The 27,088-nt window shown below is 47.4% G+C and overlaps 1 protein-coding gene across 7 annotated transcripts; it reads left to right on the top strand.

Annotated features, from left to right (window-relative positions):
• The first annotated feature begins 205 nt into the window (after window positions 1–205).
• On the top strand, window positions 206–27,088 carry NEU3 (neuraminidase 3). Of its 7 annotated transcripts, none has more exons than XM_019744369.3 (4): window positions 625–680; window positions 803–884; window positions 5,176–5,387; window positions 12,554–27,088. In XM_019744369.3, exons 3-4 carry the CDS (start codon window positions 5,181–5,183, stop codon window positions 13,637–13,639), a joined length of 1,293 nt encoding a protein of 430 aa, XP_019599928.1. In that variant the 5' UTR covers window positions 625–680; window positions 803–884; window positions 5,176–5,180; the 3' UTR covers window positions 13,640–27,088. The 7 variants fall into 7 exon arrangements, with proteins under 7 accessions (XP_088647692.1, XP_074191872.1, XP_019599928.1 ...); XM_088791570.1 differs by lacking the exons at window positions 625–680; window positions 803–884 and adding exons at window positions 6,279–6,355; window positions 7,320–7,405 and having other exon boundaries at window positions 5,252–5,387; XM_088791566.1 differs by lacking the exon at window positions 5,176–5,387 and having other exon boundaries at window positions 206–680.

Here is a 27,088-nt window from a genome sequence, read left to right as displayed (position 1 = left end):
ATAGGAAAAGCTGTCCTTTCTTACCCATTCAATTATTCATATAAATATGGACTTAATAGGGTTTTATTTTATTCAGTGTGTTATAACCTAATACTATTATTTTCTTTATATACACATGCACACATACGCAACATATATATATTATATAACATATATATTTTTAGTAGGGGTGGCCCAATACTCTGGCTCTCTGGTCCTTTTTGTGAAGTCCCCTTTGAATGCCGGAACCTTTGCTTGACTCTCAGGCTGCCCAGGGAAGTTTTAGGCGGTGATACTTGCCAACAAGACCGGCAACCAATAGATAGAGCGTGGCGATAGGGGACTACAGAAGGCGTGGAGGGGGCAGAAATGGAAGAGTGGGGGCGGAGCCAGGCTGCTGCGCGGCCGTTGGGAGCCCTGGTAGGCCCAAAACTTGAACCGAATTTAAGCCTGGGCTGGAGCGGATTGTGGTCGAAAAGGAAGACAGGCAGGTTCCTCGCCCCGGTGGAGACCGGACAGGGGGCTGGAGAGAAGAGGGACGTCCGAGGCTGGGAGGCGAGGGGGCGGGGCTTCGGCTTCGCTAGCCCGAGGGGCGGGGCTAACTCCGGGTCTCGGCCAACCGCCGGCTCCAACTGCTGCGGGGCTGTGGCCAACGCGCGTCCCCGCCCATCCTTCCCCTCCTGCAGATCTCCGCGTCCCAGGTCTGTCCCCGTCCCGTTTTTTCCGTGTTTCTGTCGCCGTTTCTTCACTTTTCGTGGTCAGTGTCTGTGTCCGTAGTGTCTCTTTCCTGCCTCCGTTTCCCCAGCCTTGCTCATTCTGCTAGACTTTGGTGTCTGAGACCTGAGGGCCTGCCCCCGCGCCCAGCTCTGCCCCGAGAAAGACGGAGGAGCCCGGGTTCTGCGCAGGTGAGAGGGGCTGGGAGACTGGAGAGCCCTCCGAAAAGTGGGGCACTGTGACTGTGGGGACAGGTTCAGCAGCGCCATCTGGGCTTAGGAAATCCATTATTGGGGGAATATTGAATCAGCCACCCCCAGTCGGTTAGCATCTCAGATATAACCAGAGAATCTTCTTGGCCAAGTTCTATTTTTGTTTTCCTTGCACTGAAACCGGACTTAAATCTTTGAATTAGCATTTTAAAGATGAAAGGGAACCGAGACTGGAAAAACCTTTCTTCCATACTGTGGGCTACAGAGAGCCCTGAGTTGAAACTTAGGAGACCGGAATCTTGGTCCAGATTTTGCTATTGACTCATTGATCCTGTGAGTCAATGAGTCAATAGCCACTCATTGAGTGGCCTTATATAAGTTTATTCCTCCCTTTGGGCCTGAGTTTTCGAGTTTTCCCACCTGTACCATAAGAAGGTTTTGAACCACAGGATCTCCAAAAACCTTAAATATTAGCTGTTAAGAATGAATACATGAGATAGGGAGATCTCCTGGGGTTCACTGGAGGCTGCCTGCTGCACTGGATTAATTGGAGTCTGTGGAATTACATTGTTCTTATAACCTGAGAAATAGTATTATCCTTATTGCAAAGGAGGAAACAGGCTCAGAGGTAAAGTGATCTACTACTAAGTGTCAAAGCCAAGTCAAACTTAAAAGTTCATGCTACACTGTACTCTCTCCCAGCACAGTGAGGGCAGGGTGATTGAAAGGTGATTATATGAAATGGCAATTAATAATATGAGTTCTTTGCTGAAACGAGCACCTCCAAGACAGAACTGTATCTGGTTCTTCTCTGTCTCTAGACCCCAGCGTAGGGTTTGTGGGAATAGTTTGGGTGGGGGTGCCGAAGCCACCATCTGTGTTACCACTGTCTTCAACATGATCAGCATAATCATAATAAAAAACTAATGATGGTGACTCCAGTTGTTATAGTGATAGTAAAGCCATAAGTGAAATTGCGAAGACATCAAAATTTATAATAAAGACTTTTACTTATGGTGCTTTAAACTTTCTAAAGCACTTCCCAATGGTTTTTCATATTGAAAATCTTAGGTAGGTATTACGATATTATTATCCACATTACGATATTATTATCTTAACCCTTATACCAGGTTTTACAAAGCAGGGCATCCAAGACCTAAAGAGATTAAGTCACACAGTAAAGCACAGAGTTACACAATAAAAAAACAGCAGGGACATCAGTCTGGTCCCATATGACAAGTTGTACGTCTCCTTTGGTGCTCTCCCCACTTCCTCTCCCTTTCCTTTTTCCTAGTCCCTTCCTTCCCACTCCATGCCTATCCGGTGCTCCATTCTTCTTATCACCCAGAGAATTCTTGTTTTGATGTTAACTAACCACATGTTGGCTGAAGATTGTTTTGGTATTAAGCCATAATTAAAATGTTAGCTTATAAGAGTTTAAAATACGATCTCTCCCAGGGGTGCAGAGGGATTTAAATGCTTTTAAGAAGGGGGGTTGTAATTGTGGTCATCATCATCATCATCTTCCACAGAGTTCAAGGAATAAAACTAGAATATGAAGTGATTGATAATCTAAAAATAACTGTCATATATTGAGTTCATACTATGTCATGAGCCCTGTAACAGCCATTTAAACTTTTTAATTTAATTCTCTCAACCACGCCACTGAATTTTATAAATGAGGATTCTGAAGCATAGAGAAGGTAAATAACATGCCCAAGGTCATATAGTCCTGGCCTGGTTCAAATCCTATGTTCTTAACCCTTATACCAGGTTGGCTCAGGGACAGATCTTTACTTGAAAGAAAGCCAGACTCTCCCTGGCAGGAGAGCCTGAACTGGGGGGAGAGAGAGAAGCTCTAGTATTGTGTGACAGTCTGTTCAGATGGAAGAAGCCTAGACTTTGGGAGGTGAGCACACAATGCAATATATAGATGATGTATTACAGAATTGTACACTTGAAACTTATATTGACCAATGTCACCCCAGTAAATTTAGTTTAAAAAGACATTTTTTGACAGCCCCAAGCCTTACCCTATATATAGGGTGCTGAATAAAATGTTGTCAAAGGATTTGGGGAAAACAAAAAACGCAGTTCACCCTTGACTTTCAATTCTGCTATTGAGAGCCCAGAATTGGAGTGAGGGGAGGCTTTTCTTCTGGGCTCAGGAGACCACCTCCGCATACCCCTCATGAGAGTGAGCCATGGTTCTTCTCTCTTTAAGTTAGAATAGTAACTAAATGAATCATTCACATGCTATTAATGAAAGTTTGTCTTGATTGACACTGGGAGGATGTAGCCAAAATCAGAGTAACTTTGGCCTTCAGTTCACCGCCCACAACGCTACCTGAGAGCTTGGTCTAAAATGCATACTTGATCATGCCATTCCTCTGCCAGAAACTCTTGAGTGACTCCCTATTTGTGGGACAAACACCTTAATAAGGTATCAAAGCCTCCTAGGACCTGGACTCCACTGACCCCGTCAGTCCCATCTCTGCTCACAGCTTTTGGCTCCATGCTAGTCCTACTGGACTACTGAGAGTGTCCCCACATCTCACTCTGTTTTCTGTCACCTGTAGGCTTTTCACATCCACTCTCTCTGCCCTTCTTCTTTTCACCCTTCAATTGGCTTACCCACCATTTATCCTTTAAGATCCAGCTCACCCATTCATTCAGTCATTTAACAAACACTAGTCGAGTGCCTATCAATTAGCAGGCATGGCTCTAGGTGTAAAGGTGTAGCAGCGAGTAAGACAGACGTATCCCTGCCCTGTACAGAGTGTCTACTCTGTAATGTATATTAAACAAATATAACGTATGGATGATAAATGGCATTGGGAATAGAGCAGGGAAAGGGGCTTAGGAGCACAGGGCAGTTGTCGGAAGGCCTTGCTGATGGGGTGACATTTGAATGGAGCCGAAGGATGTGAGGGAGTGAGGTCTGTGTCTGTCTGAAAGAAGACTGCTCCAGGCACAGAGTACAGGATACGAGACAGGAGCTCACCTGACTCAGTTACTACCCCTCCAAAAATCCTCTGCTGCCTTGATGTGGAAGCTGCCCTTTTCTGTTCGCCTACATGTTCTCATGTTCACCTCTAAGTCGCACTTATTACATGATGTTGTACTGTCCATGTGTGTGTCTGTTTCCCTCACTTGGATGTGGGTTTCTTGAGGGCAGGGACCTCTGATTCCTGTCTCCTCAGCACCTATGTGATGGCCCGACTTGGACCAGGCGCTCAGAAATATTAGCTAAAACAATGAATATGGCCTTAGGGGCCTCGTTCTTACAGCCTGATAATTTTTACGAATGATTCGTAGGATAGGGCTTGGATGACAGGTGGTAAGAGGGGGGGAAAAAAAGAATTCTAAGCCTGGTTCTGTCTGGTTGGCTTGATTCTTTTTTTTGTCCTCTTAGAAGTAGAATACCTGATTTTCTTTGAGAAACGTACCTAGAGACTTCCATTTTTAGCACTATGGTAGGCGATCTAACGTGTAAAATGGTGAATAAAATATAACAAAGACCTTTAAGCTAAATTTGCAAGAAAGTAAGAGAAATCCCCAGAAGCCTAAAAACCAAGAGTGAACTGAAAACCAAAATAGTTAGCCCCTTAACCTGACCAGAGGTGTTTGCTGGTCTTACTTACCTAGAAGTTTGGGCTTTAATAGACCAGCTGTTAAACAGTGAATGAAACTATGGGCCTGCGTGGGTTAGACTCAGGTTAGAACTGAGATTCCCGCAGGAAGCCACGTCCCTTGAAAATCTACACGTTCTGATGGGATGGACTAGGGGAAAAAAAAACCTCACTGTTGACAGATGACAAAGAAGATTGCCTTTTATCCTAGGCTGCAGTGGAGGGGGAAAGTTCCCCTAGAGAATTCTTAACCACAGGCATTCCCTCATAGATGTGGGTGTATATTTGTATTACCTTAATGGTCTAAAAACTCCAAGCCAAGGAATTGATTAGAGGCCGTCCAGGCTGGGACTACCTTTGGGTGCTTGGCAGAAGCATATGCACTCTCTGGAGAGACACTTGAACACAGGCTGCGTAAGAGTCCCGCAGAGTCTGCAGGGTAGATTTGTTAAATGAGTATGCGTATTACCTGCTTTGTGCTCTTGAGACCATGTTCCTTTTGTGTATGAAAAAAAAAAAAAGCATTTGAGTCCATCGCTGCCTCCCATGATCTCCCTCAATGGACTGATAGAGCAGAACTTGTATACGTGCCAGCCTTTGGGTATGGACCCCCATTTAGCTGCCTCCTATCCTTGCAGAGGTAATGGAAGAAGTGACATCGTGCTCCTTCAACAGCCCTCTGTTCCAGCAGGAAGACAGGAGAGGGGTCACCTACCGGATCCCAGCCCTGCTCTATGTGCCCCCCACGCACACCCTCCTGGCCTTTGCAGAGAAGCGCTCCACGAGCAGGGATGAGGATGCTCTCCACCTGGTGCTGAGGCGAGGCTTGAGGACTGGGCACTCTGTACAGGTGACTCCTCACCCCAAAGCTGCGCCTGGCTCTCAGTTTCTCTCCACACTTGCTCAGCACACTCAGAATCTGCGCCTTTCCCGATCAGTGCAGGAAAAGCCCTGTGTGGGGGCTGAGGAGACAATACAAGCAGTGGCTCTCACTGAGTCACAGCTGTGTGCCAGGGGCACATTGATCCTCACAGCCACTCTGTGGCATAGGAACTGTTGTCAGTCACGTTTTACGGGATGAGGAGACAGGCTCAGCGAGCTCACCACTTGCTCAAGGTCGCACAGCTATAATAAAGCAGTAGAATTAGGCCTCAAACTTGGCCTCTGACTCCAGAGGCCTCCGTGGTGTACTTTTCATTCATTCTCTTTTATCTTTGTGAGTCACCCAGGGAAGCAAGCATGGTTAGTCCAGGGTCGCTAACGAGGGATCCTGGTGCTCCAAGAGGGAGGTAGCTTACTCAAGACCACAACTAGCAGATGGTGGGTCGGGGGTGCAGGGTAACAACGCCGTTCTCCTGCTCCTACCCCTCTTCCCACCTCCTGCTTTATGTGAGGTACGTGTTATTATCGCCATTTACAGGAGGAGACGGGAAGTGACTTGCCACGGGCACACACCTAGTAAGTGGCAGAGCTGGGCTTGGCGCCCTTGTGCCTAAGTTGCACGTTTTTACTGCATTTTTCATGGGGATAAGAATGGTTGCTGCCCTTGGGCCTGTGAGCTACCAGGGTTGTTTTCAGATCCCATTTTTCTTACTGTTGCTTTCTTTTCTCTCCCAGAGCCGGCTGAAGTGAGGATCAATTGAGAAGGGATTTGAGAGTCTTTTGTAAACAAAGATTAATATATGTATCTTTATAGTAGGTGCTTGAATCCCCCTAACCTGTGCTGCTTTTCTGCCTACAGAAATCTCACCATTAAATCCTCATGATCATAGGGATGCCTTGTTTTGCTGTTACAGTGCAAATGCTATTCTGCTGAAGGTGGGTCTTGCCAGCAACCCCTGTCTTTGCTTTTGATGACTTGCTCATATTTTCTCTGTGGGGAAGTTTTAGGGGATTTCCTGCTCTTTCGCCTTAGCTTGTCATGAGGCTTCTCGTGGCTTCCCAGGGCCAAACCTCTGCTTTATCACTGGCCTCCGAAGAGGCCCAGCCCTGCAGCCCTGCTTGGAGCCCAACTTAAGAGTTCTAGCTCTTTAATTTCTTCCAGGGCAGGCATCGCCTGTGGTCATGGTACCCTGCTTTTTTTTTTTTTATCACAGACAGCGGAGCTGTTAAGCATTTTTTATCAGACTGTAGCTGTTGTCTAACCTCGCTACCCAGCAGTCACACGCATTCACCAATGTGTCTCCTTTAACTCATTCTTTCTTTATTCACTTTTATTCTCTGATTTACTTAATTTAGAACCTTGAAATGGGAAGACTCATCAGCCCAACTTGTTTCCCAGTATAGAAGTCTGTATTTCATTGGTAGCTACTAATAGCTTGGTGGTTAAGAGCATGGCTTTGAAGTCAGGCAAGACCTGCCATTTATTGGTTGTGTGACCCTGGTTACTTGACTCTTCTGTGTTTCATCATTTGCAAAATGTAATTAATAATAGCAATTACATAATAGGAACTCAACATTAGTCATTTTCTGTAAATGGTCTGCTGACACAACTCAAATGAACTTAATCCTGTGGCAACTGTTAACTTGAACTTCTTTTTGGAATGAGACTATCTATGTTCCTCTATAATTACCCACCAGTCTTCCAGGGTAGTCAGTCTATGCAGAGTAAAGTCCCTGCTTTTGGATGTACCTGAAAGCGGTCTATTTTGGGGGCTCAACAACAACTTCAGTTCTTTTAGTAGCTTCTTAGGCCACAGTCTTAATTCGTTTTCTGGGCCCTTGAAAACTGGGATTAGTGTCATTGGGATCTGATCTGAGATGCCAGTGTCTTTTTTCAAAGGATGGTACTCAGCATTGAACTTGGGACTCTAAGGATCCAGCCACCCCAGCAATGAGGTAGCTCTCCCATCTTTCACGCAGACTAAGGTAAAGTAACCTTTACTTTTTTGGTCGCTGCGTAACACAGTTGGCTTATAGTAAATAGATGGCCGGCTGACACCTCCAGGTCTTTTTCACATTTGTTTTTTTTTTTTACTTTTAATTGTGGTGAAATACACCTAACAAAAGTTTCCATCGTAATCAAGTATACATTACAGTATTATTAACCATATGTACATTGTTGTGCAATGGATCTTTTGAATTTTTTCATCGTGTATGACTGAAACTCAACACACATTGAACAACTCATTTCCTCCTCCCTCAGTCCAGTAACCGCTGTTCTGCTTTGTTTCTATGAGTATGATTACTTTGGGTACCTTACACAGTATTTGTTTTTTTATGATTAGCTTATTTCACTTAGCCTAATGTCCTCAAAGTTCATCCATGTTGTAGCATATGACAAGAGTTCCTTCTTTTCTTAAGGCTGAATAATATTCCATTGTATGTTATCCATTCATCAGTTTATCCATTTTGTGTATCTATTCATCTGTTGATGGACACTTGGGTTGCTCCCACCTTTTGGCTATTTTGAATAATGTTGCTATGAACATGGTGTGAAAATATCTGTTGGAGACCTTGCTTTCAATTCTTTGGATATATACCTAGAAGTGGAATTGCTGGGTCATATGGTAATTCTATTTTTAATTTTTGAGGAACCTCTATACTTTTTCGCACAGTGACTGTACCATTTTGTATGCCCACTAACTGCACAAGGATTCCAGTTTCTCCACATTCTCACCAACACTTATTTTGTTTTTGTTTTTGTTTTTTTGATAGTAACCATCCGAATGAGTATGAGGTAATATGTCATTGTGGTTTTGATTTGCACTTCCATAATTATTGACAATGTCAAGTATCTTTTTGTGTGTTTGTTGGCCATTATATTTGTTGTTCCTTACTTGTTTCTTCAGATTTTTAAGCCCAGGATTTGTTTTATCTCTGTCAAGCCTCAGCTTATTTATATCCTTTTGCTCCAGTTGATTGAGATCATTTAGATTCTAATGCTTTCACCTTAGTTGACTGTTTTTTCCAGCTTCATGTCAATTTTATATTAGACATATCTGGCCCAAATCATTTTTTCCTCTCCGCCAACTAAGGATGGCTGACCTTCTGACTTTCCAATGACTAGCCTGCCCAACAATTTCTTTCCCCCTCCTGTTCCTAAAGGAAATCGCAGTGCTGGTGGATTTCTTATATCTTACTGGATCCTGCCCAAGGTTGTTGATCTAAATCTTAATCATCCACATGGGTTTGTAGCCATTACTTCTCATCAGAAACACATTCAGTGTTATCCCTAAAGTGTTGGTTTCTACATAGGATGCTGAGCAGACATGGGCTCTATCCCCAGTAGAAAATTAAATCTGCTCCCCATGGGAGGGAGAGGAGACACATGCTGGAGGGGCTGAGTATTGTTCCCACCTGAGAGCATTTCCGTAACCATTTTTCTCTTCACTCCTCCCATCCTCCCCCTCCTTCCCTCCATTCCTCCTTTCTTCCTCCCTTTCTCTTCCATTCCTCTCTCCCTTCTCTCTTCTTTGCTCTTTTCCTTTCTTCTTTCTTTAACAAACATTTATTGAGCACTTGCTGTGTACCAAGCATTAAGTCAGGGGATGTTGTAGAGGGAGGTGATACAAAAGTTGATAGACTCTGGTTTCCCTTTGGGAGGAGTTTGCACAACTGAATTACAGAGAGAGCAGAGCTGTGCACAGGTGTAACTATCCAAAACTCCCACACAGAATCCACAAAGTGGCACAAGGCAGGTCCACTCAGAGTGGGGTGTTTCCTTGGAAGGAGTTCCAATGCCTTTGGAGAGCAGAGAAGCTATTGTGTGGGGCATGGCATTTAAGCTGATTCTCAGAGTGGGTGGGTCAAAGGGGAGCAGAATCAAAGGTGATTTCTCCCTGGGTTCTCCACATTCAAAAATGATCTTTTCTTTCCCTGATTCGCAATGCTTTACCTCCTCTCTCTGAGGGTATCTGTGTGGCTCTAGAGTCGGCTTTGTGGGTACCTTCCATCTCCTTGAGGCAGGCCTGGCTGCCCCCTCTCACTGCTGGCCTCTGGGCCTTGATTCCCTGAGAGTCACAGGGAACTGAGATCCTGCCTCCCGGGGCTTAGAATGCAGTCAGACAGCAATGTGAACTTGTCAGGCACAGAGAGTTTCCAGAGAGGAACAGTGCCATTTGGGAAGATTCAGGATGCGGTCTCCCATCAGCAAGCTGGGAGAGCGCTAGTAGAGGAAGGCGGGCTTCTGCTCAGTCGTGACACTGACTTTGGCACATAGGTGTGAAGTGTTTACAGGGCACGAGGCGCTGGTGTAGAATGTGCTGCCTCACAGAGAGTGAGTTCCCTGTTCTTAGAGTAATTCAGGGAGAGACCGAATGAAGACTTAGAGTAGAATCTAACTTGAAGACTTAGAGTAGAATCCTGTAGGATGGGAGTTAGGAGTCTGAGATTCTGTGATCTGAACTTTGCTTAATACTATGTTTTGTCCATTCATGTAGGGATTACATTTTTTTTAATCGTATTTTTTGTTTTGGATAGCTAGTACAAGCATATGGCTAATAAATAAAAACAGTATGAAAAAGGTACACATCTCATCCCCAGTCCTCTACGTTCCATAGGCAGTCACTGGTGTTTCTTACGAACCCTTCTAGTGCTGCTTCATATAGAAACAAAGAAGTACAAGTGTATATCCTTATTCCCTTTTAAAACATTTTTAAAATGTGAAATGATAACACATATACAGAACACAAAACATAACATAAAAGTCAAATGCACAAACCAAAGGTCAGCTCTGTGAATTGACAGAGCCAACACTTGTGGACTCACCACTCTGCTCAAGAAATAGAATAGTGCCAGCACCTCAGAAGCTTCTCTTATGTCCCCTCACTCCTTCCCAAAGGTAATTACTATCCTGATTTATAGCTCTTGAGTTTAGTTTTGCTTGTTTTTAATCTATGTATGCTTCATGTTTGGCTCCTTTTGTTCAATGTTATATTCTTGGGGTTTATCCAGATTGTTGTGACAGCTGTGATTTGTTCATTTTCATTGTTGCATAGTATTCCATTGTATGAATGTGCAACAATTAATTGACCCATTCTATTGTTGTTGCATATTTGGGTTAGCTATTATGTGTGTAACAGATAATGCCGCTCTGGATATTCTTGTATGTAATTTTCAGTGCTGTGTGCATGTATTTTTGTTGGTTTTCTACCTAGAAATGGCATTACTGGATGATAAGGTATGTTGACGTTCCACTTCAGTAGATAATGCCAGCCAGTTTTCTAGAGTGGTGGTTATGAGAGCTGATGTACGACACTTTCACCCTTACTCCTGGGATTTAACCTTTTAAGGTGCCAACTCAAAACCTGGGGGGTTTACCAAGGTCTCTATTTTTTGTCTTCCTAGCCCCGTAAGTCTGTCAGATGAATTGCTCAACTTGTCAGCCTTTGTTACCTCTGAGAGTTATAGAGATACTCCAAGGGGAAAAGGGACTTGAAATACTAGGCCAGCCTCTCTGAATGAATGAACTCTCAGTTTTTGGCCTGTTATTGATTCTTCATTGCCTTTTTTCTCTCTGGTGCTTTCAAACAGATGTTTTTGTTTTAATATTTTATCTATCTACTCTAGTTCTTAGTGGAAGCGTTGGTTCAGATTACCTAGTTTGCTGTAATTGGAAGTCCCTTTTCTCCAGTTTCTTATGCAAAAGGTAGCATATCACATACAGTATTCTGTATTTTGCTTTGTTCATTTAACAATATATTATGGAGATCTTTCCATATCAATATATAGAGGCTTTTCTTTTTCTTTTTTCACCCCTTGCATTATATGTTCATTTAACCAGACCCCTACTGATGAATATTTGGGTGGTTGGCAGTATTTTGCTGTTTTAAGCAATGCCACAGTGATTAATCTTATACATACTTAATTTGATGAGCAGATGTGTCTTAGGATAAATTCCCAGAATTGGGCATGCTGGGAACTGATAAATGCATGTGTAATTTTGATATGACTTACATAAGTGTTGAACTATTTTGCACTCCAGTTCACATATGAGAGTGTCTGTTTCTTCACATTTTTTGCAAACAGTATTGTCAAAGTTTATGATGTTGCCAATTTGTTAGATGAAAAATACTATGTCCGTTTAATTTTAATTTGCTTTTCTCTGTTATATGTGAGGTTGAACATATTTTCTTTTTTTTTCTTTTGCTGTGAGTTGTCTGATCTTGCTCTTTGCCCATTTCTATTGGGTTTCTGGAAATGTTCTTACCAATTTCTAATATTGTTTTTAAAGGATATTAAGGAGATTGGGCCATTTTTTTTGGTTTTTTCTGATATGTCTGAGTAGGCGTTATTCATTTTATCCTTGTAACAACTCCTCTCTGAGTGTGTTATTCCATCCTCCGTTTAACTGATGAAGAAACTAAAGTAAAGGAAGATTAAGTAACTTGCCTAAGGGCACGCGCTGTGTTGAAGGCAGAGTTGGGACAAGGTGTCTCTGTCTCTGCTTGACTCTTTAATGGTGCTGTTATGAATTGCCTCCCTAGGGTAGGAGAGGAAGGAAAAAAATCTGTCTCAAATTTCCCTTTATTTGCCTAAAACTTCCATGTTTGCCTTGCTTTGTGTTTCTTGCTTTTTCTTCCTTCCTTCCCTTCTTTTTTTGGGGACTTCCTTTCTTTTAAAAAATATTTATTTAACTCCTATCATGTGCTGGGCACTGGAGATACAAAATAAGAATAATTTGGTTTCTACCCTCAAAAGATGCATAGTTTAGGGAGGGAGCCAGTCACATAAAAATTATAATGTTATATAGTAAGTACTATAACTCTTCTGTATATGCAAAGAGGAACCCACTGATTACCTTTGGTAGAGGAGGGGAGGGAATTGCATGGAAGGCTTCATAAAGGAGGTGACTTTTGACTTGGGTTTTGGGGGATGAATTGGGCATCTAGACAAAGGAAGAGTGTTTCAGACAGAGGGGCCAGCATGAGAATTCAGTGACTACTTGGGCCTTCACAATTTTATAGGTTTCAATACCATTTCTTTCTTTTCTCTGAAAAGATCTAATGCTTTTAAGGAGCCTCACGTCTTCCTATTAGACTCTCACTCCTGCTCTCTCTCCTTACCCTTGTCTAGTGGGAACCCCTGAAGCCACTGACGGAAGCCATATTACCTGGCCATCGGACCATGAACCCCTGTCCTGTGTGGGAGCAGACGAGTGGCCGTGTGTACCTGTTCTTCATCTGCGTGCGGGGCCATGTCACCGAGCGTCAGCAGATTTTGTCAGGCAGGAATGCTGCCCGCCTGTGCTTCATCTGTAGTCAGGATTCTGGCTCTTCATGGAGCAATGTGAGGGACGTGACCGAGGAGGTCATTGGCCCAGAGGTGAAACACTGGGCCACATTTGCTGTGGGCCCGGGTCATGGCATCCAGCTGCAGTCGGGGAGGCTGGTCATCCCTGCCTATGTCTACTACATCCCTTACCGGCTCTTTTGCTTCCGGTTACCATGTAAAGCCAGGCCTCATTCCCTGATGATCTACAGTGATGACCTAGGGGCCACATGGCACCATGGCAGGCTCATTAAGCCCCTGGTGACAGTGGAATGCGAAGTGGCAGAGGTGACCGGGAGTGCTGGCCACCCTGTGCTGTATTGTAGTGCCCGGACACCAAATAGGAGCCGGGCAGAGGCTCTCAGCACTGACCATGGTGAATGCTTTCAGAGGCCGGCCCTGAGCCAACAGCTCTGTGAACCCCCGCATGGCTGCCAAGGCAGTGTGGTGAGTTTCCGGCCCCCAGAGAGCATGCGTGGGTGCCAGGACCTTACCAGCAAAAACGAGCCTACCATTCAGCGGGTCCCTCTGCTGGACAGCTCACAGGGGCTAGAGCGGAAAGCTGGAACACGGTCAGAATCGTGGCTCTTGTACTCACACCCAACCAGTAGGAAACGGAGGCTCAACCTAGGCATCTACCTCAACCGGACCCCCCTGGAGGCTGCCTGCTGGTCCCACCCCTGGATCTTGCACTGCGGGCCTTGTGGCTACTCGGATTTGGCTGCTCTGGAGGACGGCTTGTTTGGCTGTTTGTTTGAGTGCGGGACCAAGCGGGAGTGTGAGCAGATTGCGTTCCGCCTGTTTACAGACCGAGAGGTCCTAAGCCATGTGCAAGGGGACTGCCCCAGCCCTGGTAGCAACTCTGAGCCAATTCAGAACGAACTGGCTTAGGATCCGACTTTCCACAGAAGGGAAACCACAGAAAGCAACCACAGCCAGGATAATGGAGGCTGTATAGTAACAGAGGTTACTAAAGTCTATAGGGAATCCCAAGGCTCCCTGCATTTTTTTGACCTCTCCAAAGAGCAAAATGAAAATTTTGCTATAGCTACCGCAGTGGGAATAATACTGACCTGTGTGGGTTGGGAGACCATGATGCGATCCTCAGCCGGCCACTGGCTTGCTTTGGGAGCTTGGACATGTGGCCCGAACTCTGGGCCTCGGGTCTCCATCTGTAAAATGAGAGGATTGGTTCTGTGATGTCTCTTCTTCTCATCCCAGGAAAAGGCAGAGTGCCTGCACGCTCCACGCAGCAAGTCCTGGCTGCATATAGGACTCCTCTTTTCAAATGCCTCACCACTCACGCAAGTGTGAGGATACAAGCAGGTGTCATGGCATGAAGGAAGATCCGATGGTTTGTTCAGTTTGCAGTAACAGAAACACCCACACCCTTCTGATCATGCTCAGAGCTCTACAGGCTCCCTGTCCCAGAGGAACTGGGCAGAACACTAGAATCATGAGGCCACCTCCCTTGTCCAGCTTTGTAGCTCTGCGCGACCTTCCCTCCCTCAGCTAGAAAGCGTTATTTCCTAGGGAGACAATGAGAAGCTCAGCGCTCGTGGTCCTTCCTGTTTCTGCTGGCATTACTCGTTCATTTAGTAGGATGCTTCCTGAGAGGAAAAGGACGTGGGGTAGGGCTTTAAAGTGTTGGGCAAAACCCCCCGCAGCGTCTGCCCTCAAGGAGCTCACAGTGTGAGGCTGGAAGAGGGAGAAAATTCAAGGAAATAAATGCAGCGGGTGGGATAACCTGTAGACATTGGCTCTAAGTTGGTGTGACAGTCGCTTCTGGCATCACTGTCTTCTTGCATCTTCATTGTGCCTGGAGTCACGTGACGCAGGACTTGGCCAGGCTGCTGGGTTCCCCCCAGATTTGTTGTTCTGGCCCAGCCACTGCCTTTACTGGAGGAGGAGGCCTCTGGACCCCAGACCTCTGACGCGGGCCTGTTGGTTTGGACCTACTGAAATCGCTATTTGTGAAGTGGGGATGCCCAAACAGATTTGGGGCGGGGCGTGGCCAGTGCTGGGTGATAACCAGATGACACCAGATTGGGTGTTCTTATTGTACTGTTCCCCCCAAAGCCTGTGATTGTGAGAGAAATTATATCATGAAGGATTTCTTATTCCTGTTTTAGGAGGATAATACCATAAACTGGTATCAGCGAAATATATGTGGTACTAGGTAATGCCCCCAGGGAGCAAGTCTTAGTGGTGGAACATAGACTAGGAGGCTAGGGGTTGCATTTGTACCAGTCAGATGACAGAAGAGTCCTGTAGGAGGAAAGCAGAGATTAACTTCACTTGCTTCAGCGTATGGCTTACACACATGTCTTAGGGTAGCTTTTAAAAATTCCCATTCCCTTCGCGGCTCATACATTTGCCAGTTATCTTCCCAATGCTCAGATGTGATCATTCATTCACTCATTCCTACACTTATCTAAGTATTCTTGAGTGTCTATGCGTCATGTAAGGTGCTTTCTGCGGCCACCCCTGGTTGAAAATCATGTGTGGCTCTTCATTGCTTACTAAAGGGTGTTTGCAGTTAGCCTGGCATGTAGGACCTTCAGTTGTTGGGTGAAATGATAATTATTTATCTGTACTTCTTTATATGGAGCCCATTGTCAAAGAAGACCTCTGTCAAGTTGGAAAATGGAGGGAGGTGGGGGTTTCGGGATGGGCAGAGTTGGTGGTGAGGGAGGAACTGGGAAAGGGGAGAAGATTAAAAAGGTAGCCCCCGCCCAAGTCGTAGAAACTTGTTCAGGAAAGCTTTCCTGAGCATCAGACTCCAAATAGGACTAAGGAGGATGGCTACGTCCTACAATCGGGGCTCAGGGGTGGAGAGAATGAGAACATGGGCTTCTTTGGGGCCACCCAAGAAGGGACCTCAGTCCCATGCTAGCGTGGACCCCAGATGTCCGGTACCAGTACTCTTAAGACGTCTCACCTATTTCTAAATTGCTCTCCCGTTTCTTCCTTTTCGCCTCACGTTGGCTTCTCCTTAGTGACTAGTGCTGAAACTCTTCATAGGCAAAGGGCCTGTGTGCACATTAAAGGGATAGCAAGAAAAGAGGGTTGGGGACAGACGTAATCCAGAGTGAGGGTTAGAGAGAGGCACAGAGTGGGTGATGGCAACTGTGAAGAAGAACAGCATACAGGAGTCCTGTCACCTTTAGGAAGAGAAAGGAGCATGAATAGGAGACCTAGGCTGGAAAGATGGTGTACGTGGTGGTTGCTGTGAAGAATTAACCGCAGGCTGGGGCTGTTCCCTGCAATGTGTGGGACCAGACGGCTGCACAGGGCAGCAGGGTAGGCTGCAGATAAATTCCTGCCCAACCCCGTGACTTGAAGCTGGCTCAGCTTATCCATGTTCCAGGTGACCAACCAAAACAGCTGTAGGCACTCCCGCTGTGTGCCCCACTCTGCAGGGCCCTGTGCCGGTGTCCTGGCAGCCCATGTCAGCCACTCGCAGGTGGTAGGATGGAAAAGATGGGGCAGGTGATGGCAGCTGTGAGGAAAAGAGGAAAGCAGACTGAAGGCCTGTAAGCCAGAGGCATGAAGAGCAGACCACGGAGCTGTGGTGCGTTGCTCCCAGGTGCCCATCCCCTGTCCTTGGACCCTTAGGATGGATCCGTGCAGCACAGGTGGCCCAGTGCTGGAAGTGCAGGCTCCTCCCACTAGCCTCCCCCCTCCTCCTGCTGGTCCTGCTCGTGCTCCCTAACTCCTGCTTCCTTACTCCTGGGTTTCTGATATTTACCCCAGGCCTTTGTCATTTGGCCCTTGTTATTTGGATCTTTTCCCTGGTCTCCAGTCGTCAGATATCCACAGGGTATCATGCAGCTGGAGCCACTGGTAACAGACGTTGCGCCCTGCCTGTTGGGCAGCCCAAGGGACCCACAGAGGCCCCCTGAAGCTGCACAGCCTCCTCCCTGGGACAGTGGGATTCAGTCCTCCCACTTGAGCCAGTTAAGGCTGCTCTGTCTTCTCCAGGAGGCCGTGAGTCTTCCCTGCTGCCGTGTACCCTGGATGTCGCGCCATCCTTCCCGTCCTGCCTGCCGGAGTGCAGGCGGAGCCTCCCTGTGGTCCTTCCCTCGCCCCGCTGTGGTGTCCCGCTGTGGTGTCCCGCTGTGGTGTCGTCATCTGTGTTGTACCCTCCAGGCCTCTGCTAGGCTGGGAGCTCCTGGAGGGCCAAGTCCGTCTGACTCCTCTCTGTCCTTTTCACCTTGAGTCACAATGACTTATTGTACATACATGCGTTTTCCGTCAGATTCTGAATTCCCTAAAGATAAGGACTGTGAGTCGTCTCTGCTCTCTTCACCCAGCGCAGGGCCTGGCAAAGGTGTTAAAGCCCCTTGGCCTCCCGGAGCTGCTTGGCAAGGCTAGAGGGGGTTCTCCTGCAGGGAGGAGGTGTTGTATCCCTTTGGGGGTTCATAGCTCGAAACCTGTTGGACGTGCACCCTAATGAGGCTTCTCCGTGCTGGCCGGCTTCCAGGCCAGTCAGCATTTCCTGGCAAGGAGCTTTTCTCCAGCTGGAGCTTGGTCCTGCCTGGATGTCCCAAGGATCACAACCCAAGCCTAAAGCCAAGCCTTGATTTGGGGTTCTCATTTCACTGGTATTCCCCCTTGTGTCTCTGGTTGGATTTTCTGGAGGAATTTAACTGCCACTCCTCCGGGACTCGGAGGGAGATGCTGGGCTCAGCGTGTTCCATGTGTGTCTTGGCTCCGTGATACCAGGTGCCAGAAATGCTCTCTGTACGATAAAAACCACCGTGACTCTGAAACAAGAAAGGTGAATAAAGAGCATAATTCTGGTGACCATTGGTTTTTCTTGTTAAGGAAACTGAGATCATTATCATCCTAATACTTATATCTAGTTTGTACCCACCTTCTTTCAAAGAATGGATTTGAGGCACTTTCTTACTTTTCATAAGAACTTTTACTTTCAGAAAACTTTATTAATAATAATCCTTTGCACTTTTACACATTGTCCCTAGAACATAGTTCCTAGTGGAGGGAAGCAGGACTGAGATGACCGTGACTGGTTTGACTGCATATTACCTTAGTTCTTGGAGGTGCCAGGATGCACAGAATCTCCCCCCACCCCCGCCCCTGCCACCATTTGACACCTGCCCGGGTACTTGTCACTGCACATCTTATTTCCTTTTTCAAAACACCTTGAAATTACTCTCAAATTGTAACGGGGGAGGCCATAGATATTTGCCTCAGTGAAACAAGGTGATAGCTTTAGCTTAAGATTTTTGCTTGACTTTCTGTTTGTTCCATTGGGATGCTTATTCCTGATTCCACCAATTGTTTCAGCAGTTCCATCAGTAGGTCCGTCTGCTTTGTAAAACAAATTGATTATTGAGAAAGCTTCGAATGGGCATATCTTTCATCATAACACTGAGTCACGTGATGAAAGAATAAATGCAGTTCAGGGAACTGTTCACTTCTTAAAATCGTTTTACCATGATATAATCAGTTTTAAAAATGCAGTGATCTATTCTGTGTGTTTTGTTAGGTTGCTTACTGTCTGAGGGACCCTCAGGGGTTGAGAGGAATATGCACTACAACATAAACTTTGGGGCACAATTTATGAACTTCATGTTCAGTAAGACATTGAAAACCTCTGGACTGTTTAAGTGATTACATTTGATTAATTCAACTGCCTTAAACATAAATAACATTTATAAATTTAGTATAGCTGATTCTTTTCAACATTTCAAACCATAAATAGTAGATAAAATAAATCCAATGATCATAAAATATGTCCCCGTACCAAAACGGAGTACAAAAGGGTTGATGCCTCGGATTTAACTTTGTTCCTTATTACACCTTTTGGGACTTCCAGCTTTTAAACTTCCTTAGAGTTTCAGTAACTTGACCAGACTGGCCTCCCACCACCACCTTCCTAGGGATCTAGTGATAGCAGATCCAAAGGAACAAGAGTACCATTTCAGACAAACTCTCTTTCTGGGAGCATGACACAGGGAGATTGGCGGCCTGGAACCACAGAAGGCCCTTTTATCCTCCTCGGCAGGTGGAGATCGCCTGCGCAGGAAGCCTGAGGGAGTGGGGCCAGGCGAAAACAGCCCTCATGACATCCACTGGGGTCCAGCCTGTTATGGGAAATACACCCCCCAACTTTTATTTAATTTTTGTTTCTTAAGCATATGTGAGTTGGATGTATATATAGCTTGCAACCAAATGAGTAGAAATGCAGATTTTCACAGATGATTTGATTAATTGGTACCACAAACTGTTACTATCTGGAGCAGCGCTACAGTCATGAGAAATTAACTTTTAATACTAAAAGTCTACTAAAGTCTGACCAACAGTATTATCTAAGGCATCCATTGCCAGGAGAGACATTGGGATAGAATGGAGACAGGACTGGCCTGGGAGGGGTCGGGAGTCGGGTCCCTGTCCTAGAGCTTGCCACGGATGCGATGGGCCCCTGTCTGCCAGTCACTGGCCCTGTCTGGGAACCTGTTTCTTCAGCTATAGCAGGAGCACGATGCTTGCTCTGCCACTCACCAGGGAGTGCTTGGGTCTGATGAGCTAGTGAATCCTCAAAAGTGTTTAGGAAGCAGTGCAGGGTCATGAAAAGAGCAGATAAATTCCCTGTCACCCATTGATCTCCATTATCCATCAGCATTGGCAACATTTAACAGCTGAATGCTGAAAAGGAGGGTGATGGATAGAGAGGAGGGGAGCAAGGCAGGGCCCACTGAGGAGGGCGCTCCGAGGCTGGACAGACGTCTTGCCTCACCTCCACCCCCGTGTCCTCAGAAAACTCCCAACCTTCTGACTTTGGCCCAGACTTCTGCTCCCTTACTATCAGCTTGGGTAGAGAAAAGGGAAATCAGCTCCAAGTAAGAAGGGAGTTTGTCTGAGTCATCTCTGTTCTCTGTGCCCACCAGAGATCCAGGCCGAGCACAGTGTAGGAAAGAAGGATGCAAGGGGAATAACATTGGTAAGGTACCTACTTTGCGTTTGAAGTTACACATGCATTCATTTCATTCAACAACCCCTTTTAGAGATAAGAAAGTTGAACCTCAACAAGGTTGCATGATATGTTCCCAGTGTCACACACCTGTAAGTGATGAAGTCAGATCTGATTCCAAACCTATATGTTTGTCACATGGCAATGAAGAGGCAGAGCTGGGGACACCTTGCAGATTGATGTGAGGCAGAGGTAGTGCCTCTGAAGTCCTTGGAACATGGTGGGCATGCAGCAGCTGTAGTAATAACATAGCTATGTAGTAATAACAGGTGCACTGGGGTGGCCTCAAACCAGTGCTCCCCCCCTTCTATTTCATCTAAGACAAATGCGGTCGTTTCTCTCCCTTGGATGGAAACCCAGATCTAGCTGGAGATTACTCTCCAGCACCGCCAACCTTCAAAGCATCTTCCTTCCAAGACCCAGAGTCATCCTAAACAGGGATTTTGTTGTCATCGACTAGGAATAGAATCAGAAATAAGAGCACGGATTCCCTTGAGGGGTAAGCAGAGACCTTGGCAGCAGGTGAAGCTGACAGTGCTGAGTGCGAAGGTCAGGGGCTTGCAGGCGCTGGGTAGGTGTCTGAGCTACACGCTGGAGACAGCAGCCCGGCCTCTGCCATTGACCCCAGGGGCCAGGTCTGAGTGCGTCACAGTGTGGAAGGGCCTCCACACCTTGTCGCTAATCTTCACAACAGCCAGGCGAGCAAGGCGTGATTGTCCCCAACCTATAGACAAGGAAGCTGAGCCTTGGGAAGGTTACATAACACGGCCAAGTAGCTCAGCTATTAGACTGGTGCCAAAGTAATTGTGGTTTTTGCAATTATTTTTAACCTGTTAAACCGCAATTACTTTCGCACCAACCTGCTATACTTTCTTTATCTGTAAAAACTAGGATAAAAATATCTCATAAGATTGTTGTGAAGGTTATGTGAGATAATGTATTTAAACTTAAATAGAAGTTTAAAAGTATCTGGCACATGGTAGATATTCAAAAACTGGGAGTTGCCATAATGGTTACGACGTTTCCCTGTAGGAATGCTCTTTGTTAGCAGTACTTTTCAAGCTTATGTGTGCAAAGGAAGCACCTGGAGAGATTAGAGAAATGGGCTCCTGCCTCCCTCCACAAAAATTGAATTCAGTAGGTCTGGGGTGGGGCCTGAGAATTTGCATTTCTAACACGCTCGCTCGCAAGTAGATGCTACAGGTCCGGGAGTGGCATTATGTTACTCACCTCTCCATCTGGTACCTTACCTACCTCCTCCTCACTCTCTTGCCAGTGGCGGGGGCAGGAGGAACTGACGGCTACTAGTGAGGTACCCGTGCAACCAAGTTTGGGTTCCCAAATCAGTGTCTAACTTGGTTCTCTAGCCTGTCAGTCAGCTGGATCTTTCCTAGGTCAGAAACTCAGCTTTCCCGTAGCATTGTAATCGCCCGGGATTCTTACTGATAGTCTTGCCAAATCTCATGGAGATGAAAGGTGACAGCACCGCTTGGACACAGACCCAGGCCTGTGGGCACGGGGTGCTTTTCCATCTGCATAGCAGGTTTGCAAGACTCCTGGGTGCCACCAGGTCTGGTAGGCAGTGCACAGAGAGGCCTTGGGACTTGGCTCTGTGACAAGGGGCTTTTTATACCTGCAAGGGGAGAGTGAGAATCAGCACAGGCAGTGAGCTAAGCCTGGGCAGTTGCCAAGCTAGAGACGGCTGCACTCCATGGGTCTGACAGTGAAATGTGAGATTCAGGGGGCAAAGGGGGTGAGGCTACATGGCAGCCATCCGTCAGTAATCTGACCCCATGTTGGTCTGCACTGTCATGTTCTGCCCTTGGTGGCCACACTGTGTGTGGCTAAGTCCATAAGGCAAAAGTCCTCATTACTGTCTCCTGATGCCCCCCTGTTAGCTCCCTGCCCTCAGAGGCCCCAGACTCAGATTTCTTTGGGGTCAAGACATTGGAAAATGGTCAGGAAGCTGCAGCACCGTTCTTGTTACTCTATATGCCTGGCTTGAAAGTTTGGGTTTTTTAATTGAAATTGAATGATGGTCATGGAGTTTTGGTTAAGGCCAAGTCTTATCAGTAGGTATGAGCTTTGAAGGGAGGATGCCATGCCCTTTTGTTCATCACATTATTTTATCCCCTAGCATAGTAGGTACTCAATAACGTTTGTTGAATGAATGAATAAATGGTCATTCCAGTTTCGGTCAGAGAGTAGAGAACCTCCAAAATTAGGAACGCAAAGGTGGGGCTTAGGTGGGATAGGACAGCCCTGTCTTTCCCGACACCACTCCTTTAGCTTGAGACTTCATGGCATCTAAGTGACCCGAAGGACGATCTTGGTGGGCTGGGTTAAAGTGGAACCAAGACTCCGGGAAGTGCCATTAAGAGGACTGGTCGCAGGCTGGGCTGAGGACACCTTTGCCATCCCAGCAGCCCAGGTTCATACCGTGTTCTGTGTTGTTCCTCAAAGCCTGACCTGAACACGGCAGCCTGGTGGCCTTGAGGGAGGGATGGTCGGCTGGGCACACATGACCCGGAGCCTTGGAAGTGGAGAATGAGGCCCGTGTGCTGGTGGCAGCAGGCATCAGTGAGAAAAGACCCAAAGGGGAAGTTGAATCTTGAAGTGAGGCCAGAGTCTGGTGGGTCATCTGCCTTCTTCCCCTCAAGGGAAGGCTCCCCCGTGCAGGAAAATAACTCTCCGGAGGGTAGGCTCCGGGGCTTGGGGGTAGGGCTCCGTATTTGCTTTCCAGGCCGGTGAGTATCCCAGTGCTTCAGGGGCTGCAAATGGAGAGCACAGGAGAGGGGGCAGGTCCTCAGCAGCCCTCCCAAGCCTAGCGGGGCCTGACAGGGGTCTGCAGCTGCGGACACACTGACACTGGCTGATCCTGCCAGCGAGAGGCAGGGGCTCAGGTAGGTGACGTTTGTGGGTGCGGCTGCTGCCGTCGGTGCCTGGCCAAGAGGCAGCTGGGCCTGAAATCCGGCCCCGTGGAGCTCCCCAAGCCTTGCACCTGTGAGGCTGCAACTCCCTCGAGGGTGCACACCTTCTTCTATTTAGTACAAGGTCGACCACTGGAAAGCCTGGGTTTGGATGTCTGAGGTAGGGCTGAGCTCCGGCTGGGGAACACCTGCCTGGCTTCTTTGGGGGGCGCTGTGGTCAAGGGCTGGCTGTCCTGTTTGCCATGTGTGAGAGAGGTTGGCCTGGGTCTGGGATATGTCTGCCCTGCATCTAAATATGAGTGCTCTAGACCACGCTCAAAAGAGGCCTCTGTATTTGACAGTGGGACCTCTGTCCTATGGGTAGAGATTAGTACAATATTTTTTCTGTGAAGACTGAAAGGTAGGGAGGGTAACATTTAGGTGACATTTAGGAGAAGGTAATTCATTGGATAGAGCAAAATTATAGGAAATTAGTGCTATGCTGGGAATAAAGAGGCAGGTTGGAGCAGAGGTAAAGGGTCTTCGTCCTGATTAGATGCTGGCTCGCTCTTGCTTTTTTAGCCCTCCCTCCCACAGCTCCCTCTTTCCTTCGTTTCTTCCTTAAAAAACAAAAAACAGCTAAGTGAGACCTTGGGCAATTTATTACACTCTTTGAGCCTGCATTTGGACACAGTAACACGAGGACTCGGTGTGTTTGTGTGATGCAATGGGGCAGAGACAGCCAGCCTGTCCTCTCCCTCCCCGAGAAGGGGCCTGGTGCGGGTGAAGGCTGTGGGCCCCACTGCATACCCTCAGGGCTGCCCAGTCGCTCCGTGCTGCTCCTCCAGGACAGGCGTGATTACTGCTTTGTACAGGAGAGGAAGCAGAGGCTTAGACATCGACCAGGTGCCTTGTCAATGGTCACACAGCAACTTAGTGACGGAGCTGAAGCTGCAACCAGGTGGTCCAGAGACCCTCTGGAGTCAGCATTTCACTTTTCTGAACTTCTGTAACCCCGGAGCTGTCCAGGGGTGGGCTAGGACCAGTTCCCCACACACAGAATGACAATCCTAGGTGGGGCCAGCGAGAGAAAACTGAGGAGCAGGGATCTCTGCGAGTGCCTCCCCTCCACTCTGTCTCCTGGGCCTGACCCTCGCGCTGAGTCCTGCCTGAACAAGATCCAGGTGGGTCAAAATTTACTGCGGGCCTGCCCAAGACGGGTACACCAGTGCAATTGTTTAGTTTAATGCTCACCATGGCCCTGCAAGGCTGGCGTCATTATCCTACCTTTTAGATGAGAAAAGTGAGGCTCGGAGAGTGGCGGTGACTTGCCTAAGGTCATTCAGTTCAAGTCCGGTCTGGCTCTGACGTTGGAGGCTCCCAGCCCAGGGCTGCGCCTGTAGCTCCGTGGCACTGCCAACATTGACCACTAGGTGGCAATCTCCCCCAACTTCCTGCTGGCCACACACCCTGGAAGCTGAAACAGCAGGGCCTGTGGTTGGTGACAGAGCAGCAAGCTGTGCCAGTTTTTCAAAACTGCCATGAGGCATCATTTTTTAACTCTGTTGTCCCCAAGGGGAACCTGATGTCAGGAGGGGCCATGGCTTTCTAGAGGAGAAAGTTCTGTATGTGTGTGCATGAGCCCACGATCTGCTTCAGTCCAGATCCATTACAGACATGTGGACCTACTGACCACTGGTTAGCTGAGACGGTGGGAATGATTGTCTCGGCGCAGCGTTCTTTCCCTTCTCCCTCTGTGGCCAAGGTTCAGAGATGGGAGCCGAGTTTCTCTTTGTGTTTCTTTTCTTCTGTGTTCTTTGTGTGGAGCCTGGGGACTGCTGCGATCTCCCATGCCTGCCTGCGCTCGGAAGACCTGGGATGGGCCCTCTGAATCCTTCCTGCAATACCTCGCCATGCTCCCTTCATTGCTGCTGGCTGGGACAGACCCTTCAAGTGGGAGTCCTGCCACTGCTAACTGTCCCGGAAACTTCGTCCCAGGCTCTGTGCTGCTCAGTGGCCGCCCTAGGGTGAGCCTGTGGGTTCCTGGCTCAGCAAACTTTCTGCAGGATAAGAGGGCAAGGTCCTCCTTCTGGCAGGTATGCTCAGTGTCTATGAGGAGCTCTGGAACACGCTCCATTCTCCATCATGGCAGTAATTTCTCAGTGTGAACATGCTCTCTTCATAAGGCTATGGCTGATTCGTCCCCTTTTCCCACAGAAGTGTGTGTGTGCGTGTGTGTGTGTGTGTGTGTGTGTGTGTGTACATGCACACTTCTTGCATCTCTCTTTGCCTAGTGTGGTCTTACAGCCTCTTGTCCTCAGTTTGGGGCCTTCATTGCAGTTCCACAAATCAGAGGCCTCAGGGAAAGTCCTACTCTACATCCCGTCAAGTAAAGGTCATGACAGCTACCTTGGAGGACCCTGAAAGGGTTTCATTCAGAACTGAGGAAGACTGGGGGCCCCTCAGTGGGGCAGGGACTTGCCATTTGAACTCTGTGTCCCCGGCACCCGTGACAGGGCCCTCATGGAGCAGGCATCGGGAACGTTACTCACAGGAATGAAGGGCCCTGATGTGACCCACTCCAGATCAGATCAGGTCACCTCTCAGGGCAGGAAGGGGTCCCCTCCCTCTGTAGCTCCCCACATTCCCCTCCACAGGAAGGGGGAGGGTGGAGAACAGAACCAATATTCATCAAGATAAGCATTGCACGGCCATTATTTCAAAGTTTCCAAGCTTTTCTCAGTCTCATGCCTCCTCCTCCATGATTTTTGCTAAATCCATGTATGTATTATTCATATTTTTCTTTACATATTTTATGTATATACCTAATGTCATTGTCTCCTAAGTAATAATACTCATGAGGTCACAGTTTTTATATCTTAGTTATATTTTTTTCCTAATACACACTAAAATAAATATGTAGCTATTAAAAAAAAATAGCAGAGATCACCAACAAAACTCCTATGTGCCTTCAGTGAGGTGTGCACCACACTTAGGTAATTTAATTTTCCCAAAACCCTACGAGGGGTTATTTCCATTTTACAGGTGAAGAAATAGAAGCTCAGAGAGGTGAATTGACTTGGTCAAGGTCACACAGAGTCTTCTGATCTTGGTCTCACTGCCTACAGATAGGAGAGGGGAAGAGAGGAGTGCGTGCTTAGAGGGGGTAAGAGTGGGGGGTGGTGCAGCTTCCAGTGAGAAATGAAAGAAGGCAGGGAAGATGGGGGCACAAGACTCCACATCAAAACGGCAAACGACCTGAGTCTCAATGTCCTATGCATAATAATGGCCATGAAAATAGCTGCAGATTTGCCTGCATTTGTGTGACCAAGATTTATTGTGCCAGCAACTCCTGTAATTGGATGATGGAAGCACTGCAGCTGGGGCTGTTGGCTGGAGATTAATTATTAGGGGGGCCTGGGAATGGCCTGGATGATGCCCCGCAGTGGAGACGTAACCCACTGGGACAGCAGACAGGCAGACCTTAGAAATCCTGTGGACCCCTCTCCACTCAGCTGAGACCCAGCGAGGGAGGCGAATGGCCTAGAGCCAAGCCGGTCCACAGCAGCTCTTCTTCAGAGCTCTTCTCTGAGTGTGGCTCGTGCCAGGGAAAGATAGGCAGCCATAGGAGCAGGAGGTGCCTGGACATGGAGTCGGGAGGCCTGAGGGAAAATCCCAGCATTGTCTCTTGCTGGCTATGCAGCCTTGGGAAGGTGACTTAGTATCTCTGAGCCTCAGTTTTCCCAGCTGTAAGATGGGGATGGTGGTGCTGACTTTCCCAGAAAGTTGTGAGGCTCCAAGGAGATGATCGGGCCGTGTGCAGAGCTGGGACCCACTCTGGAGAAGCTTATGTTCACCCCCACTGCTCAGGTCTGGCCCTTGTGCCCCCTGCCTGGGTCCTACAAGCCCCCTTACCCTCGTCAGAGCCATAAAATGTGATGCCCAGCCACTGTGGGCACTTACTGCATGAGTGGCAAGGGTCCTCAGGGGATGGGAAAGCCCAAAAGGGACTAGGGGTTGGGCATCCCAAGAAGAAATCCTGAGGGGAAGGCAGATTTTGGAGAACAAATCAGTCCTGAGTCCAGCCACCCCTCCAAGCTAGGAGAGCTTCTTGCTGGCATCTCCCACTTGGCAGAACTCTGGCTGGGTTTTAAGGGGCTTGCCGTCCCCCTCTTCCAGGGGCTACAATGTCTGAGGGTAAGAGCTGGGGATAAACCTGGCTTACTCGGGGCTAAAGAAGGAGCAGGAGTGGGCTCTGGAGAAAGAAGTCTCTTGGATTCTCATTCTAGCTCTGCCACTTACCAGCTAGCTGTGTGTGACTTCATAACCCATTTCCCACCTCAGTCGTAGTTTTCTCACTTGCAAAATGGGGATGTAGTTTATTTGCAAATAAAAATGGGGATTTCTTTAGTTGCAAAGAACAGAAAATCA

This window comes from Rhinolophus sinicus, chromosome 14 (genome assembly GCF_057876585.1).
Source record: "Rhinolophus sinicus isolate RSI-liver-muscle chromosome 14, RSI-T2T, whole genome shotgun sequence".
Lineage (NCBI taxonomy): Eukaryota > Metazoa > Chordata > Mammalia > Chiroptera > Rhinolophidae > Rhinolophus > Rhinolophus sinicus.
This window is presented reverse-complemented; position numbering and strand designations above follow the sequence as displayed.